Here is a 15,544-nt window from a genome sequence, read left to right on the forward strand (position 1 = left end):
TTTCCCCTCTACTCAGGTTTATCAGTCTCCTCTCTATATCCCTCCTGTTTTCAAGACTCATCGCAATGAGTCTTGGTTGGCTCCCCTGGCCTACTCGGCGTCTTCATACGGCCGTGCAAAGCAACACAACATGGGGATACGTAATTTATCGCACAACATACACTCCCGAATCGGACGCTACATTCCCCCGCGTCGTGGATCTACTCAACTCATATATCAAACACGGGCTATACTCGGAGTGCACCTCCTCTCAAAACAACAACTCAAGGCATACGGACACAACACCATATCATGATATTTGGGCCCGCCATGATCCGGTCATCATGGATGACCCAGCGCTTAACGGGGCATCGGCCGACGCTATCCAAGCGCATTTCAAGAGTTGGACTCGGGCACAGGAAAAGAGAGGCTGCTCAACTGCTTATCGAATGTGCATGGTGCTAGACGAAAGGTCTTTGCAAGGATTGGCGAATTTCCCGCCGCCGGGGGAGGACTTGAATGATGAGAAGAGAATGCATCCGATCCAGTATGTCACAGTAATCGAGACGCAACCGGACAGCGACGACGAATACGATAGTTTTATGGGCGGTTGAGGGGGCAAGATTGGAGGCCATATAGTGGACAACTCAATGAGTGCTTGAAATTCTTGAATATTGTTCTGGTTCTGCATAGCGATCCGTTTCCGAGCATGTTCCAGATTATGCCATTAACGAGGTTGAAGCCTTTCTGCGGATTTACCAATGCAGTATGAACATAACATTTGAGTATGATGCCTAGCTTATGTTCTGAATTAACCTTTATTATGTCTCTCAGCACACCCACTTTGTGTATCTACCATTTTTGACTTACATAGGAACATCGGCTGCTGCTTGATCGGGGGTGATGTGGGTTGTCAAAAGGTCGCTCATGACTTTTACCAATCCACGGAGTCTGATGATGCCTGGACGAGACATCAAATAGTGCCCTTGATATTTTTCGAAATCAAACAAACCCTCCTCCTCTATGAATTGAACCCTCAAACTTCAGGTTCCCTATATACCTCACAGCGATGCTTTATTGCCATCCCATAATGCCGGAGTACATCACCAAGAGTCAACCCCGACACAACGCCCAATAACCAGCATCCTTCTACACCCTCTAATACCTCGAAAACATTCTCCAAGAATAAAAATAGATATATAGCTCTCTAATGTAAGAAAGGTAGTTTATATAAAAATAAAAAATACAAAAGGTCTTTATCCGCGAGGAGGTGCTGCCACCACTTCGCATGCCCACCCGCCCACTCTCCCCGCCTAGGGATGTGCCCGACCATCCGTGGAGGTTATACTCGACACTGGCGGCCTGTACCTATTCCCATCACATGTTTGCCCTTTTCAGGGCACACCCAAAGGTCAATCCCTGACGGGAGACCACTAGGACATATGAGGGGGAGAGTGACTGGAATACCAATACTGGGATTATATCCCATGTTCACTCTAAATTCTGTTGATCTAGTCGTGTAACATGCTCGCTTCGTATTTCCCAGCCAACGAATTATCAGAATAGTAATACATTATATCCACTATTGACAATGCCCACGACACTATATACTTCTAATCTAGGGCAAAAGGGAGCCTCAGTTAATCATCTCGGCAGTAACCAATAATGCAAAGACAGAAAATAGATGCTTTCAAGGAGCCCGTCCGTATCACCCCCCTCGGGTTCCGTTGCATCTGACTCTCGATCTGCCCAAACTCACTATGCGTCCCTTCGCTATGTCCATGCTCACTATGCCCACGCTCACTCAAGCCCCGATCACTGTCAAGCTCGGATGCCGGTGAAAAGTCTCCATGTAATTCAGGCGTCCAGAGAGCCGGGTGTGCAGGAAGTTCCACGGGCTCCTGTTGACGTGTCTTCTTAAGAATCGATCCCTCTTGGCCATAATCGCCCGATGACTGTGTCAAAGACTTTTGATTTTTCCTTCGTCGGAACCAGAAAAGTAGGCCGAGGACAATCACGATGATGGCTGCTGCGGCAACTCCGACCCCGATCCCTGCCTTCGCTCCTGTGGAGAGGCCAGATGATGTGGATGCGTTTTGTGAGGAGGATGTCGTTGTTGATGTCCAGGTTGAAGTGCTGGATGTTAACATGACGGTAGCAGAACTTTTCATGACCGCATCCACACTGTCGGTGGATTGCCATCTTAGTTCAACGGGGTAGGCATGGATGATCGGGTGTGTAATGGTGATTGCCGTCGTGGTGGTTGGGGTTACGCCGAGGACAGTGTAATCGATGACAGTGGTCGTAGTGCTTATCTTGGTGCATGGCTCGGGGGTCCACCAAACTTCCATGGCCTTGGTCGCGAAGGCATATCCTCTAGATGAAGCAGCGGTTTAGCATCGTCCTTCCCATCGCAAACTGAAGGCAGGATTTGGGAGCAGCGCCATACGATGGACAGCATCTCGCTTGAGTCTCTGTTATATCCAAGCCACTGGTGACAACATTGGTATCATTGATGGTATATCCTGTCGGGCAATATAAGCCTGGTGAGAACCAGGTGGCCGTCGTAGCCCATCCGGAGGGATAGCAGTTTGTGTCGGTTGTTTGTACGATGTTGTAAACACCCTCGCAGGTACTTTTCAAGCAATCCGACGAGACCCAATTAACGCTAGAACACGAGACTGGTGGTGTAAACACGGTCGTCAACGGAATAGCTGCCGATGAGGCAGAAGTGGGCGTTGTCATGGTGGACGATGGACTGCCGTTACCACATCGCGGACGAAGAACTGGAAGTGACGGCACCAGAAGCGGATCCTTGGGGCTTGAAGAACTCGAAAAGGGACTGGGCAAGGCATAATTAACAGTCAATTCGGTCGCAAAGCCCCCCTGGCTGTGCTGAGTAAAGCCGTATGGGGGCCAATACACAGTCGTTCACTTCCAAACATTTTAGTAGTACATTAGCATGCGGGCTCTCAGAAATACCGTCCTTGGCAACGATAAAATCAAGGAATATCAGGCCAGGGACCTCGCGTACAATGATGTACAGTAAAATAATAATACACAGCCTGTGTATCACTCAGGCGTATATAACCGATGTGGATAACACTCAAGACTGGGGCCGGTTAGCTTCAAAATCGTGCCAAACTATATCCAAACATAGTAATGAGTGCGCTCCGCCCCGCTGAGCAAAGTTCTCAATTGGTTCTCATATTAAGATCTACAGTAGCAATCACTCCCTTTGTCTATCGTTACATATTTTACAATGAGAATAATATAGCGACCTGTGAAATCGACGCCGAGAATGACAACCTCTGGTGCCAGAAACGGGCTGTCTTTCCAACCCATAAATTTGGACGACGAGCCGCCGCTTGACCGCCCGCTGCCCTATACCTATGCCTTAGTGCCCACCCACGCCGTCGTGGGCGCGCAACACCGTGATCGTCAATTTGACCACAACATCCACTCCACTTCTTGAAGCAATATCTTCTACCAACCATGTCTAAACCCGCCGAGTCTGCTGAATATCGCCTAACTGAGGACTTCGAAACCGCCAGACTCGAAAAAGGCCGAATTTCTTTAAGATTGCGCGTGAATTAACGTTCTTGGCGAGACCTTACACGACCGTGTGAAAAAGGGCACACAGGCGAGATCTTCGAAGAATCCGATTAATAAGACCATCGATAGCGCCCAGGAGAAAGGGTTAATGCGTTGGATAGGCCAGCTGCACCATTGGAATATGCCACCTAAGCCTAGACTAATCGAGGCGTGGGCGAATCGCTCGCTTGCACCCGCTGGCAAGCCCGACCAGGTCAGCAAGATATGGGTGCATCGCTTTATCAAGCGTCTGCCATCAGACCTAGAGTTAGGTCTAGTGAAGCAGCTTACGAAGGAATCTAGGCGTATCCTAGCAGGAGATACAGGTCTACTGTTACGCTCAGGTATGTGGTTGCCTGAACCGTAGTAGGAGTATCATGTAGCAGTGATGCGATTGCTTAGGCACGACGAAGAGATCAACCAGACATAGTACCATTAACGAAAAAAACCAAGCATGAGGAAGAAAGGAAGAAGGTGCTAAGGGAACAAGATATCTGAATACATGAGGGATGCCTGCGGCAGCAGTCATCACAACATGTGATGTAACACTTAGAGTGGCCGTTCATTAGTATTTGAAACACAGTACCTCCTCCCACTTACAAAAGGATAGGTGGAATAGGTACCATGTTTCAAATACTAATGAGCGCTGAGCCTACTGTTAGACCTCTTTAAAAATCTGCTTGAGCGTATACCCGCACGGCTGGTATGTAACTTCGATGAGTGTGGCTTCCGGCCAGGCGAGGGCAAAAGCTACGGTGTCGGTGGTAGGAAGGGTACTAAGAGATCTTGCCCTGATCTTGTTGAGGCTGAGCGAGGCAAAACTATTCCTATTTGGCCTGTTCGATTAGCGGGTCCGGGCGCGTGTCGTAACATATATAAAATGTATTTGGCAACTCCGGTGTAGGTCAGCTGAAGAGCACAGGTATATCATATGATGTAAATCACCTACCTATCATAGTAACTGCAGTATGCAGTTAGAGAGTCTGATAACACACAGAACGCCTTCTCCCAAGATCTAGATAAATAAGATAGTGTAGAATAGTAGGAGGTATGCTATAGTGATTAGTCTAAGTTTCATGGTGTGTAGGTCACAGTTTCCTATCATTGAGGTATGAGTTTCACATGTCTATAGGCAGATAGAGTATAAATGACAAGTACAGGCTGATATTTCTTAGGCAATGAAGATTATCAAGAAATCCTGGTCAGTCATATGTAGATAATTACAGGATCTATCTCACGTAGCACAAAGCCAACACTCTGGGGTCTGTTACTTGGAATCCGATAGGTTTTCTCCGATCCAGGGATCATGCACTCCGTTTCGTTCTTCCATTCAGGATTGACCCAAGAATATCTTTCAGTACTATTCAGCACAGCGTTCAGATTAAACGGATCGGTCGCTCGGAGTTCTCAATCAGTAACTCACTTCGAAATCGAGGAGGAAATCAATGATAGGAATAGAGGAAAGATGGACAAGAACTTACAAGACATCAAGCAGACCCCATTGCCGAGATAGTTGACTGTGGGGAGGATGCCTTTCGCCTCCAGTTCGGAATCGGACAATCATTCAGATATTTTAGGCAATTATATCACGATATAGAAACCGTGCAATATCCATCGTCCCTCAGGTAGTTACACACTGCGTATGAACACAAGGCAGAGTATGTCTTCTTATAGGGGATCTCTGATTCCAAATGAATTAGCAGTTAGATGAATATCTTTAGATGACGCGCTATCCGTGAATCGCAGTCTCTGATCTTCTCTCAGAGTGATTTGACCTATCCCCTTATTTGACTTTTCTCCCTTTCAAGGAATATTAGGACAGATATCTGGAGAGATGGTAGAGGGGACATCCTCAGGAGAGGATCCGGGGACCATGCTTGATGCTGTGTAATCCATCATGTGCATCGCATGTCGGACAACATGACTCGATGCATGAATTCAAGGTATTATGCGACAACCTACATCGACTCCAGGTATTCGTGCTATATCCGTGCCCAAAACGCTTCATAGTCCGTCCTGTGGTTGCACCACACTAGTAGCCTGAACCACACCGATAACCCAATCTTCCCACACACTCTCTATATCTGCTGCCTCGATCTTCCTGAAAGACCGATGAACCGATGAATATGAGCTGCTTCCTGTGCACACTGAGTAGGGTCCGCAAAGGTGATACTTCACACGGTACGTCCTTTTAGATGCTTACAAGATATGCTAGAAAGTAGAACGCCAAGTAGGTTAGTCACTACGGACTCGGAGTAACGAATGTGGTCTCGGGCGGGTACTTCGTCCGCCTCAGTGAACTAACGATTAAACCCGCAGGATATTGACATTTCAATCACTCATCTAATTATAAAACAAGTATATCAAAGAAGGTAGCAGACATTAGCCCTCCATGATGCAGCCTGGCCTCCCCCAGCAAAGAGAGAGAAGCTAGGAGTAATTTGTGCAAGCGCCATTATGAAAGCCATCTGCCATCCTGCGGTTCTTCGAGGGAACAACGGCAGAGTGAAAGGTAGAACAGGAAAATGGGGCGAGCTGGAATGATCTATGCCCTTGCCGTCAAAATACATGCAATGGACATGAGACAATACCGGCCCGATAATGTAAAAGGGGGAAGGAAGAACAGAGAGCCGACCTGCACCACAAGCAAAGGGCGACAGGTATGGCAGCAATATTAGGAAGGTTCTATAGTAGATGAAAAAAGTGACAGGAAAAGGGCCAAATAGTAGATGAACTAGAAAAGGAGGATTTGCATGCGAGGTCAATAAAACTTGGGATCAGGGATGGACCATCCCCAAGGGGACCAAGGCAAGATCGTGTGGAAAACGGGGGCATATTCATTCGTTGCTTGGTTCGAATAATTCATGACCGGATTTGCGGGTCTTTCTTCTTTCCTTGGCTAACACTGTCGCATTCTGTTTGAGTTCCCGGCTATCAACAAGACAGCAATCACTGCTTTGTCCGATCAAGCAAATGCCTAGCAGTCAGAAAAACGAAGTGAACGGGAAAGCAAATGAGGCGATATGGATATCTAAACCGCGACACGGCGTGACCAGCACCAACCGGGCTCGTGGAATAAAGTCCAAGCGAAAGGCTCAATCCAATAACAATGCACGTTCCGAGGCAATATCACATGACATGGAGGACGGGAGGCCAAATAACTAGTACAATGGCGATTTGACGTCCTGAACTCCGCGACGGATGACGTCCTCGATCCGCCAGCGGGGAGGAGTGATGTTAGCACTGCGCTTGCGGTGCCAGTCCTTCTCCATCTCTGGTGGAGGAGACATCTCCTCGGCGGGAGGCAATGCACCACCAGCAATACCCGTTGAGAACTTCAATTGCAAGACATTGCCAATTTCATCACAGGCGGTGAGGACACGGTCGAGGTCGTCCTTGGTATGAGCTGCAGAGACACAGAAACGAGCACGGGAAGAGACCAGAGGAGTAGCCGGGTACCCGACAACCACAACGGAGATCTTGCGGCGCAACATCTCGTGGGAGAAGGCGGGCATCTTAGCCGGATTGAACAGAAGGACGGGGATGATTGGGGAATCATCATGACCGTATACGATAAAGCCAAGACGCTTCAATCCGAGACGGAGGTATCGAGAGTTGAAGGCCAATCGCTGCAGACGCTCCTCACCCTGGCCAGGGACGAGCTCACCGCTGATGATGCGAAGAGCGGAGGAGATCTGCATGAGGACCGCGGGTACGGGAGCCTCACCGTAGAAGATACCAGAGTTGGTGGCTCGGAGCTTGTCAATCATGACCTTGTCTGCTGCGATGTATCCACCATTGGCACCGAATGACTTGGTCAAAGTGCCCATCAGAATATCAACCTCGGCGGGATCAATGCCGAAGTAGTCACACACGCCACGGCCCTTTGGACCGATAGCACCAATGGAGTGAGCTTCGTCGACGAAGAGATGGAACTTGTAGCGATGCTTCAGGGCAACCAGACCGGGAAGGTTGCACATAGATCCCTCCATAGAGTAGAGACCTTCCACAACCACCAAAATCTTCTTCCAGGGCCGGTGAGTGCGGGGTTGGCCTTGAGAAATAGCCTCACGAAGCTTTAATTCCAAATCCTTCATGTCATTGTGCTTGAACATCGCAATCGAGGCACCAGAGAGACGGGCGCCGAAGCGGATAGAGGCATGGTTCAATTCATCAGAAATCAGGAGATCACCTTTACCAACTAGGGCTGGAAAGACATTGGCGTTGGTGCCGAAACCCATGGAGAAAACCATTGATGACTCCTTGCCAACAAAACGAGCAATCAGGTCCTCAACCTCGACGTGAAGATCTTGGGTACCAGCCTCTGCGCGAGTGCTGGGAGTGGCGATTCCGTACTTCCGAACTGTTTCTTCCGCAATATCCGCACAAGGGCCCTCTGACTGGGCGAATCCAAGATAGTTGTAGGAGCTCAGGTTCAGAGTGTCGGTGGTGGTGCCGGTCAGGTAGAAGTGGTGGTTGTGATCATTAGTGGCCCTGTCGATCAGGGTGATGGTGCGGCCAGGGACACCAGTGACGGGGCGCTCGAAACAGTCGTTAATGCGCAATTTCAGACGACGCACGTAGAAGTTGTCAAAATCGCTGTTCAGGGCACCGTAGCCATTGCGAGGTTTCAAGTGTCGGTAATTCTCCTCGCGGAAACGCTTGCCGAAGAAATCACGGACGTGACCGAAAGCAATTAGGATTAGATAGCTGATGTAGGTAGTGAGAAGGTAATAATACGGAGGCTCGTCCATCACTGGTTCCGGGAAGACACCGCCAGGGTGCCGACTAGAATACCGATGGCTAGGGTGACCGATGACGCCAAATTGGGCGTGGGCCTTTGCCTGCCGTCGGGCCTCCTCGGGCGTCGGGGGCTGAAAGAGTGTAGTCGGCATTTCGTCCATAGCAGGGTTGTCCGCAGTGGCAGTCGACAGGGAGATCGTCGGTAAGGACAGTGATGCCGAGCTAATCGGCGGAGAGTTGTTAGGGTTGTTCCCGCCAGTAGACTGAGACGCCGCCAGTGTTGATTGGGAATCGGCCTTGTTCTTGGGCGAGGACGAGAAGAGCTGGGACAGGCGATTGGACTTGACCGAGGGCGCCTTGATGGTGATACCGCCCTTTCCCGAGGAAGGTGAGTTGGTAGAGGTGTCGTTCGAGGAGTTGCTGCTAAACCGGCGAGGCATCGCAGAGGGAAGCAGCGAAGCAGTTCCGGGGGTGGATGATCGACAGGTTTTTACTGTCGGAGCTGAGGGGGGTAGGAGGGTGCGCGAAGGTTCCCTTCACGCGTCCAGTCCGACAAATTGAGGCAGGGACTACCCACGGCAGGAGTAGTATGAGACTTTTGTGTTGGAGGAGTCCTCGAGGAGCCTCAACGTTCAGTTCGAGGGAGACAACAACTAGCGACGTAATCTGGGAGGCGCAAGATAGGAGGCGTTAGTCAACGGGAGCTACCAATGGAAGCCGACAATGACGATTGATGGTTGACCAAGGATTGCGGATTGGAAGCGCAGATTGGGATTGCACGAAAAAGAGACACAGGGGAAGTAAAGCGCATAAGATTTCCCTGGGACGTACCTCGAAGTTGATGTCGCGGTTAGCGGATCCGAAGACCTCCGGGCAAGGCTTGGATGAAAAAATGTGGCTTTTGCACGTGGAATGGGAGGGAGGGGGGAAAGGAGAAAAACAGAGAGGGGGGGGGGAGGGCCCAACAGTGAACAGGCGATTCCGTCACTCTCGTTGCCCAGGAATTCACGTAGTTGGAAGATCAAGCGCAACGGAAGGGGAAAAAGGTGGAAGCGAAAGAAGGAGAAGGTGTAAATAACGTCCTCGACCAGCGTCCCATCATCATGCACTGTCGATGCGGACCTCCTGGTATTGAATGCATACGTGGCTGATACAACGTTACGAGGAGAGGCACACAGTAAAGCAGACCAGATTGTGGGCAGTGACTAAGCGGTTCTGTAATATTACCAAAACCATACCAGCCAGACTTTTTTCGTCCTTTTGGGCTCTGACGGGTCCACTCAAAATGCTCCATTTTTTACTGAACGAGAGAGAGAGAGTTGGATCAGGGCCAGTCGAACCAGAGCCTTGCTGTCTGGTCAGGTTGATCAGTTCTGGTCTTTTTCGTACATATGCCACCCTGAACCCACCAGTAACCCTGTCGTGTTACATGCTGTCCATCCACCGAGCATACTAACTTTTTACCCCTGACATTGACACATCCGAGCCAAATCGTATGTAATTGCAATGTAGCCTGTTCAATCGTTCCCACAGCTCGCCCAGAGGACAAGGACGTGCACCAGATATATGGTGGCGTTCAATATCACGATCGATATGGCTGCCACTCCCTGGCGCGATAGCAAAAGGGGGCTAGTAGCTCCCTCTGATGCCCAGTGCGTAGTTAATGGTAGTTAATGCGTATGGTGTGGCACAAAAGGCTGGAGTGTCAGTGCATAACGTTGTTCGTTATCACGATGGCTTCCGTCCTCACCATTTCACGACGAAATATTTAGATCGGGTAGTAATGATATTCTTCGCCGAAGTTGTAACCAGGTTCGGGCATGACACAAATGATGATGATCCATTTTGGTGGTGAGTGATGACCCCTATACCAGACGGGGCTGTGTGATCAAGGATAAAAGGGCTTCACACACAGGCCCTGAAGCACAAATCTGCAACCTCAAGAGCCGCGGTTCCTGCCTCTTCTCGGACGAATCAGTTTGAGACTCGCCGTTGGGAGGACGAAAACGGTCGAGACCAGACATAGATTGTATATGCCTGAGGCACATTCAATTCTCCCGCAGTTCCGCAGTTATTCCCGCCTCAGTGACATGTGTTACAGTCAAGCTCTCGAATTAAAGGGTCTTCTGGGCGACAGAAGATAAGTGTGATTGTACAGAGACGTGCAGTTCATCACTAAGATTTCAGAAGATCCAAGATCTCCAATCACGATCTTATAAAGTACGACCACAAACGTGCCCTGCTGTTCTACCCGCAAAGCCGCGGGGATCATCGGTAACCGATTACCCGATTGAAGCCGCCCGCGATCCCTTGTTGGGGAATTACAGTCTGTGACTTGACCTATTCTGTGTCAATTCGAGTCCCACCCCTGCACAGTCCTTCTAAGGCTTAGAGGCACCTGAAATAGAGTGTTGGGGAAAGAGTTTTTCTCGGCATATCAATCGGGTGGCCACTCCTACCGTGAAGCATATTGCTCCTACCCCCTGGCGGACATCCCCTCCGAGGAAAGTGTCAAAAAGAAGATTGCTTTTACATTCCTTCTTCGAGGGTCCACTTTTTACTTTTCTATTTTCCACTCTCTTCATTCTCACTTCCAGATTGTGGCCAGGCTTCTTTGTTGTGCGATATAATACTGTTCATTGATCACGATGCCACACATCGATGAGGCTATCATGCCCGAGGCCAAGGAGCTTTGGCGGCCTTCATCCCCTGAAAAGACACAGATTTATGACTTCATGACCAAGGTAAACAAGAAGCACGGTTTATCCCTTAACGATTACAATGTTCTCTGGAAATGGAGTGTCTCAGAGCCAGCCCAGTTCTGGGAGGAAATCTGGCACTACACGCACATTAAGGTCCATGAGCCATACAAGACGGTGAGTATCATCTTTCATCTTTTGAAATACTCAATTGAGATTGTGGGATGTATACTAAATGTATGCAAAGGTCCTCGAGTCTAAGGGGGTGATGTTCCCTCGTCCTGCATTCTTTGAGGGGAGCACTCTCAATTTCGCCGAGAATCTCCTTTACCCATTCAATGCGCCGAATGAGGATTCTATCGCCATTATTGGCGCCACAGAGGCAGACCGCGAGTTTATCTCGTGGAAGGAACTTCGTGAGCGTGTTCGTCAATGCGCCAATGCCTTGAAAGAGGCGGGCTTGAAGACGGGTGATCGCGTGGCAGGCTTCGTCGGCAACCATGCAAACACTGTCGTCGCGATGCTGGCCTCGGCATCAATCGGCGCTTTCTGGACAGGTGTCTCTCCCGATACGGGCGTTCACGCCGTGCTCGAGCGCCTAAAGCAGATTGAGCCTAAGATCCTCTTTGCAGACAATGCCTCGCTTTACAATGGCAAGGTGCATGGGTCGTTTGCCAAGGTCCGCGAGATCGTTTCTGAGTTGCCCGATCTCGAGCTCCTGGTAGTGTTCGAGACTGCCAAGTCCATAGACTTCAATCTCGAGGGTGTCCGTCCAGCAAATGGAAAGGTCCTGACATTGGGAGAGTTCCAACTCGCCGTCCGTGACCAGAATGCCCCTCTCGAATTTGCAAGCCTGAAGCCCGAGCATCCTGTCTACATCCTCTATTCCTCTGGAACCACAGGTGCACCCAAGCCCATTGTACACGGCTCATTGGGCACACTGCTTCAGCACAAGAAGGAGCATCTCCTTCACTGCGATATTCGCCCTGGCGACCGGCTCTTCTACTTCACTACGACTACTTGGATGATGTGGCATTGGCTTGTCTCTGGTTTGGCTAGTGGTGCAACTATAGTCCTTTATGATGGCTCGCCATTTAGGCCGTTTGATGTCGAGGGTGGTAATGGAGAGATGGCTATGCCCCGTCTCATCGACGAGCTTCAGATCACCCATTTCGGTACCTCAGCCAAATACCTCTCCATGCTGGAGCAGGCGGCTCTTAATCCTCGAAAGCATGCCCACCGACCCGTGGCTCTGAAAACATTGAGGGCTATATTCAGCACGGGATCACCCCTGGCTCCTTCAACCTTCGAGTATATCTACACTTCCATCCATCCAGATATCATGTTGGGCTCTATCACCGGCGGTACAGACATTCTGTCTCTGTTCGCCTCTGGATGCCCGATCCTGCCCGTCTACAAAGGCGAAATTCAATGCCGATCTCTCGGTATGGCTGTATCAGTCTTCGACTATGCCGGAAAAGATATCAGTGCCTCTGGCGAACCTGGTGACCTGGTCTGCACCACGCCCTTCCCTGCCCAGCCAGTCATGTTCTGGCCTCCTGGCCCTACTGGACTGGAGAAGTACCGAAAGAGCTACTTCGACGTGTTCGGCTCTTCCATTTGGCACCACGGAGACTTCGTACGGCTGAACCCCCAAACCGGCGGTGTTGTCATGCTTGGCCGGAGCGACGGAGTGCTCAAGCCATCCGGTGTGCGCTTCGGCAGTGCCGAGATTTACAATGTCCTACTCAAACATTTTGCCGATGATATCGAAGATTCTCTCTGCGTTGGCCGTAGACGAGATGGTATCGACTCCGATGAGACGGTTGTCCTTTTCGTCAAACTCGCACCTGGATCTCCCTCTGATATCAAGGCCCTTTCCGCCCGAATCCAGGCCATCATTCGCAAGGAGCTGAGTGCTCGCCATGTGCCTGGCGTTATCGATGCTTGCCCGGAGATTCCTGTCACGTCAAACGGCAAGAAGGTTGAGAACGCTGTGAAGCAGATTTTGTGCGGACTTAACATCAAGATTGGAGCTAGTGTGGCCAATGCTTCTTGTCTTGATTGGTACCGCAACTGGGCTTCAGAAAACCCCTAATTATGTTGTCTTTCTATAATTTTGATAGAAAATTCTAGTAATAATGTGCGATGAGCAATCCAAGATATGGGCTGAGGTGTGAAAATGTGTCATCGTAGTTCTAGACTGCCGAAATTTGGTCAGCAAGCTATAATCGACCATTTCAGTTGACTCCTCCTGAATTAGCTAGAGCATGATATTATGCTTCATAAGCGCAGCAAAAATTTACGGTATCACAAAACCGTTCTCCGAAAGGCCAAGCTCGTTAAGTAAATTGTTTCGTGGACAGTCTGACTTGATCAGCCCTGGTGCTCTAGGCGGACCCGTCGTACACCTCATTAGGTAATCACATCCGGCGCAGTTCTCCGGGATCGATTCTTCGCCGGCGCCGCATTTCCGCATCACACCAGATCTCGAAGGAAAGCAGAACACCTTGTTTGAATTCGCCGGGAACATTACGCGTATTCAAACTGAAAGGAAACATGCGCCGCTCTGCATTGCGGGCAATCGAGTCCGCGAAGCCTCTCACACGAGCTCCTCGCTCTGTGTCGAGAAGCTTTGCTACTCTCAATGACTCGGCCAAGGTATTTGGTTTCTGAACTCCTCAGAGGTGTCGTCTTCTCCTTTATCTAACAAGCGGATCTCCAATAATAGGACCCTGCGGAACTTGACCAGATCACCACCCTCCCGAATGGAATTCGAGTCGCCACAGAATCATTACCTGGTCCCTTTGCGGGTGTCGGAGTTTACGTCGACGCTGGGTCTCGTTATGAAGATACTAGCCTCCGCGGTGTTAGCCACATCATGGACCGACTTGCCTTCAAGTCGACCAAAACACGCACGGCAGATGAGATGTTGGAGGTTCTTGAGTCGCTGGGCGGTAACATCCAATGCGCTTCGTCCCGCGAGTCATTGATGTACCAGTCTGCTAGTTTCAACTCGACGGTTCCCACAACCCTCGGCCTTTTGGCAGAGACGATTCGGGATCCTCTCATCACGGAGGAAGAGGTGCTTCAACAACTCGCAACGGCAGAGTATGAAATTGGTGAGATCTGGGCAAAGCCGGAGTTGATCCTGCCGGAGCTGGTCCACATGACTGCCTACAAGGATAACACCCTCGGCAACCCTCTGCTGTGCCCCAGTGAGCGGTTGGGTGAGATCAACAAGGCGGTGGTTGAGCGATATCGGGAAGTGTTCTTCAACCCAGACCGTATGGTCGTCGCTTTTGCCGGCGTGTCCCATGCCGAGGCCGTCAAGCTCACCGAGCAGTACTTTGGAGATATGAAGGCGAGAGACTCAAGCAAGGGCCCAGTTCTATCCGGCACCGGCATTGAAACCACACTATCAGACTCTCCCTCTGTCGCCAACGAGGGCCAGGTGCCTACTGTCCCTCATTTCACCCCCTCATCGACCACGAGCAGCCCGGCCGCTTCGCAACAAACCCACTCCTCGCTCCTGTCGAAGCTTCCTTTCCTCAAGAACCTCTCCTCCGCAAACAAGAAGTCTACCGTCGAGCCCTTACACCCCTCTTTGATTGAGCCTTCGGCCTTGGATCTCCGCCGACCCGCTCACTATACCGGTGGATTCATTGCTCTCCCCCCGATTCCGCCACCAGCCAACCCCATGTTGCCGCGACTGAGCCACATCCACCTTGCCTTTGAGGCACTCCCCATCTCCTCCCCCGATATCTATGCCCTCGCTACCCTCCAAACCCTGCTTGGTGGTGGTGGATCCTTCTCCGCCGGTGGTCCCGGGAAGGGCATGTACTCGCGCCTCTATACCAACGTCCTCAACCAGCACGGTTGGGTTGAGAGCTGCGTGGCCTTCAACCACAGCTACACCGACAGCGGTATCTTCGGAATCTCTGCCTCATGCAGCCCCACCCGGACGGCCGATATGCTTGAGGTGATGTGCCGTGAGCTGCAGTCCCTGACCCTGGACTCCGGTTACACTGCTCTGCAGACGCAGGAAGTTAACCGTGCGAAGAACCAGCTCCGGTCATCGCTGCTCATGAACCTCGAGTCTCGCATGGTCGAACTCGAGGATCTCGGCCGTCAGGTGCAGGTGCACGGCCGCAAGGTTGGCGTGCGAGAGATGTGCGACCAGATTGATGCCCTCACTGTCGAGGACCTGCGCCGTGTGGCTCGCCAGGTCTTTGGTGGCCATGTCCAGAACAATGGCCAGGGCACCGGTAAGCCCACCGTTGTGATCCAGGAGGGCGAGCTGGAGGGATATAAGCTCCGACCATTCCCGTGGGAGGAGATTCAAGAGCGTATCTCGCGTTGGAAGCTTGGTCGGCGATAAATAAATTAAAGCGTTCGTGGACTGCCTGGACGTTCGGGGCTTCTACTACGGGTAAAGTGTCGCATGGCCGGACAAGTCGAGGAATTGGCGCATATGCATCGGTTGCATCTGTTGTATAATAGAAGAGAATTAGTAAACACAACTCTGT

General features: G+C 50.7%; 5 protein-coding genes across 5 annotated transcripts; 3 read left to right on the forward strand and 2 right to left on the reverse strand.

The window, feature by feature from the left end:
- Positions 1-65: 65 nt before the first annotated feature.
- Positions 66-593, forward strand: N7458_006613 (uncharacterized protein; the record flags this gene model as incomplete). The annotated part of the gene is made up of 1 exon (XM_056909995.1): positions 66-593. One exon carries the CDS (start codon positions 66-68, stop codon positions 591-593), a length of 528 nt encoding a protein of 175 aa, XP_056765699.1.
- Positions 594-1,739: 1,146 nt separating this feature from the next.
- Positions 1,740-2,724, reverse strand: N7458_006614 (uncharacterized protein; the record flags this gene model as incomplete). The annotated part of the gene is made up of 2 exons (XM_056909996.1): positions 1,740-2,355; positions 2,429-2,724. Coding segments are annotated over 2 exons (912 nt in total), but the record flags the coding sequence as incomplete, so codon positions are not given.
- Positions 2,725-6,734: 4,010 nt separating this feature from the next.
- lcb2 (putative serine palmitoyltransferase 2) lies at positions 6,735-8,756 on the reverse strand (the record flags this gene model as incomplete). The annotated part of the gene is made up of 1 exon (XM_056909997.1): positions 6,735-8,756. The coding sequence occupies one exon, from the start codon at positions 8,754-8,756 to the stop codon at positions 6,735-6,737; it is 2,022 nt and encodes a 673-aa protein (XP_056765701.1).
- Positions 8,757-10,964: 2,208 nt separating this feature from the next.
- On the forward strand, positions 10,965-13,113 carry N7458_006616 (acetoacetate--CoA ligase family protein; the record flags this gene model as incomplete). Its single annotated transcript, XM_056909998.1, has 2 exons — positions 10,965-11,192; positions 11,263-13,113. The coding sequence occupies 2 exons, from the start codon at positions 10,965-10,967 to the stop codon at positions 13,111-13,113; spliced, it is 2,079 nt and encodes a 692-aa protein (XP_056765702.1).
- A 461-nt stretch (positions 13,114-13,574) lies between these two features.
- On the forward strand, positions 13,575-15,396 carry N7458_006617 (mitochondrial-processing protease subunit alpha; the record flags this gene model as incomplete). The annotated part of the gene is made up of 2 exons (XM_056909999.1): positions 13,575-13,676; positions 13,747-15,396. 2 exons carry the CDS (start codon positions 13,575-13,577, stop codon positions 15,394-15,396), a joined length of 1,752 nt encoding a protein of 583 aa, XP_056765703.1.
- Positions 15,397-15,544: the final 148 nt, after the last annotated feature.

Source organism: Penicillium daleae, assembly GCF_028827525.1.
Source record: "Penicillium daleae strain IBT 16125 chromosome Unknown utg000006l_segment0_segment0, whole genome shotgun sequence".
NCBI lineage: Eukaryota > Fungi > Ascomycota > Eurotiomycetes > Eurotiales > Aspergillaceae > Penicillium > Penicillium daleae.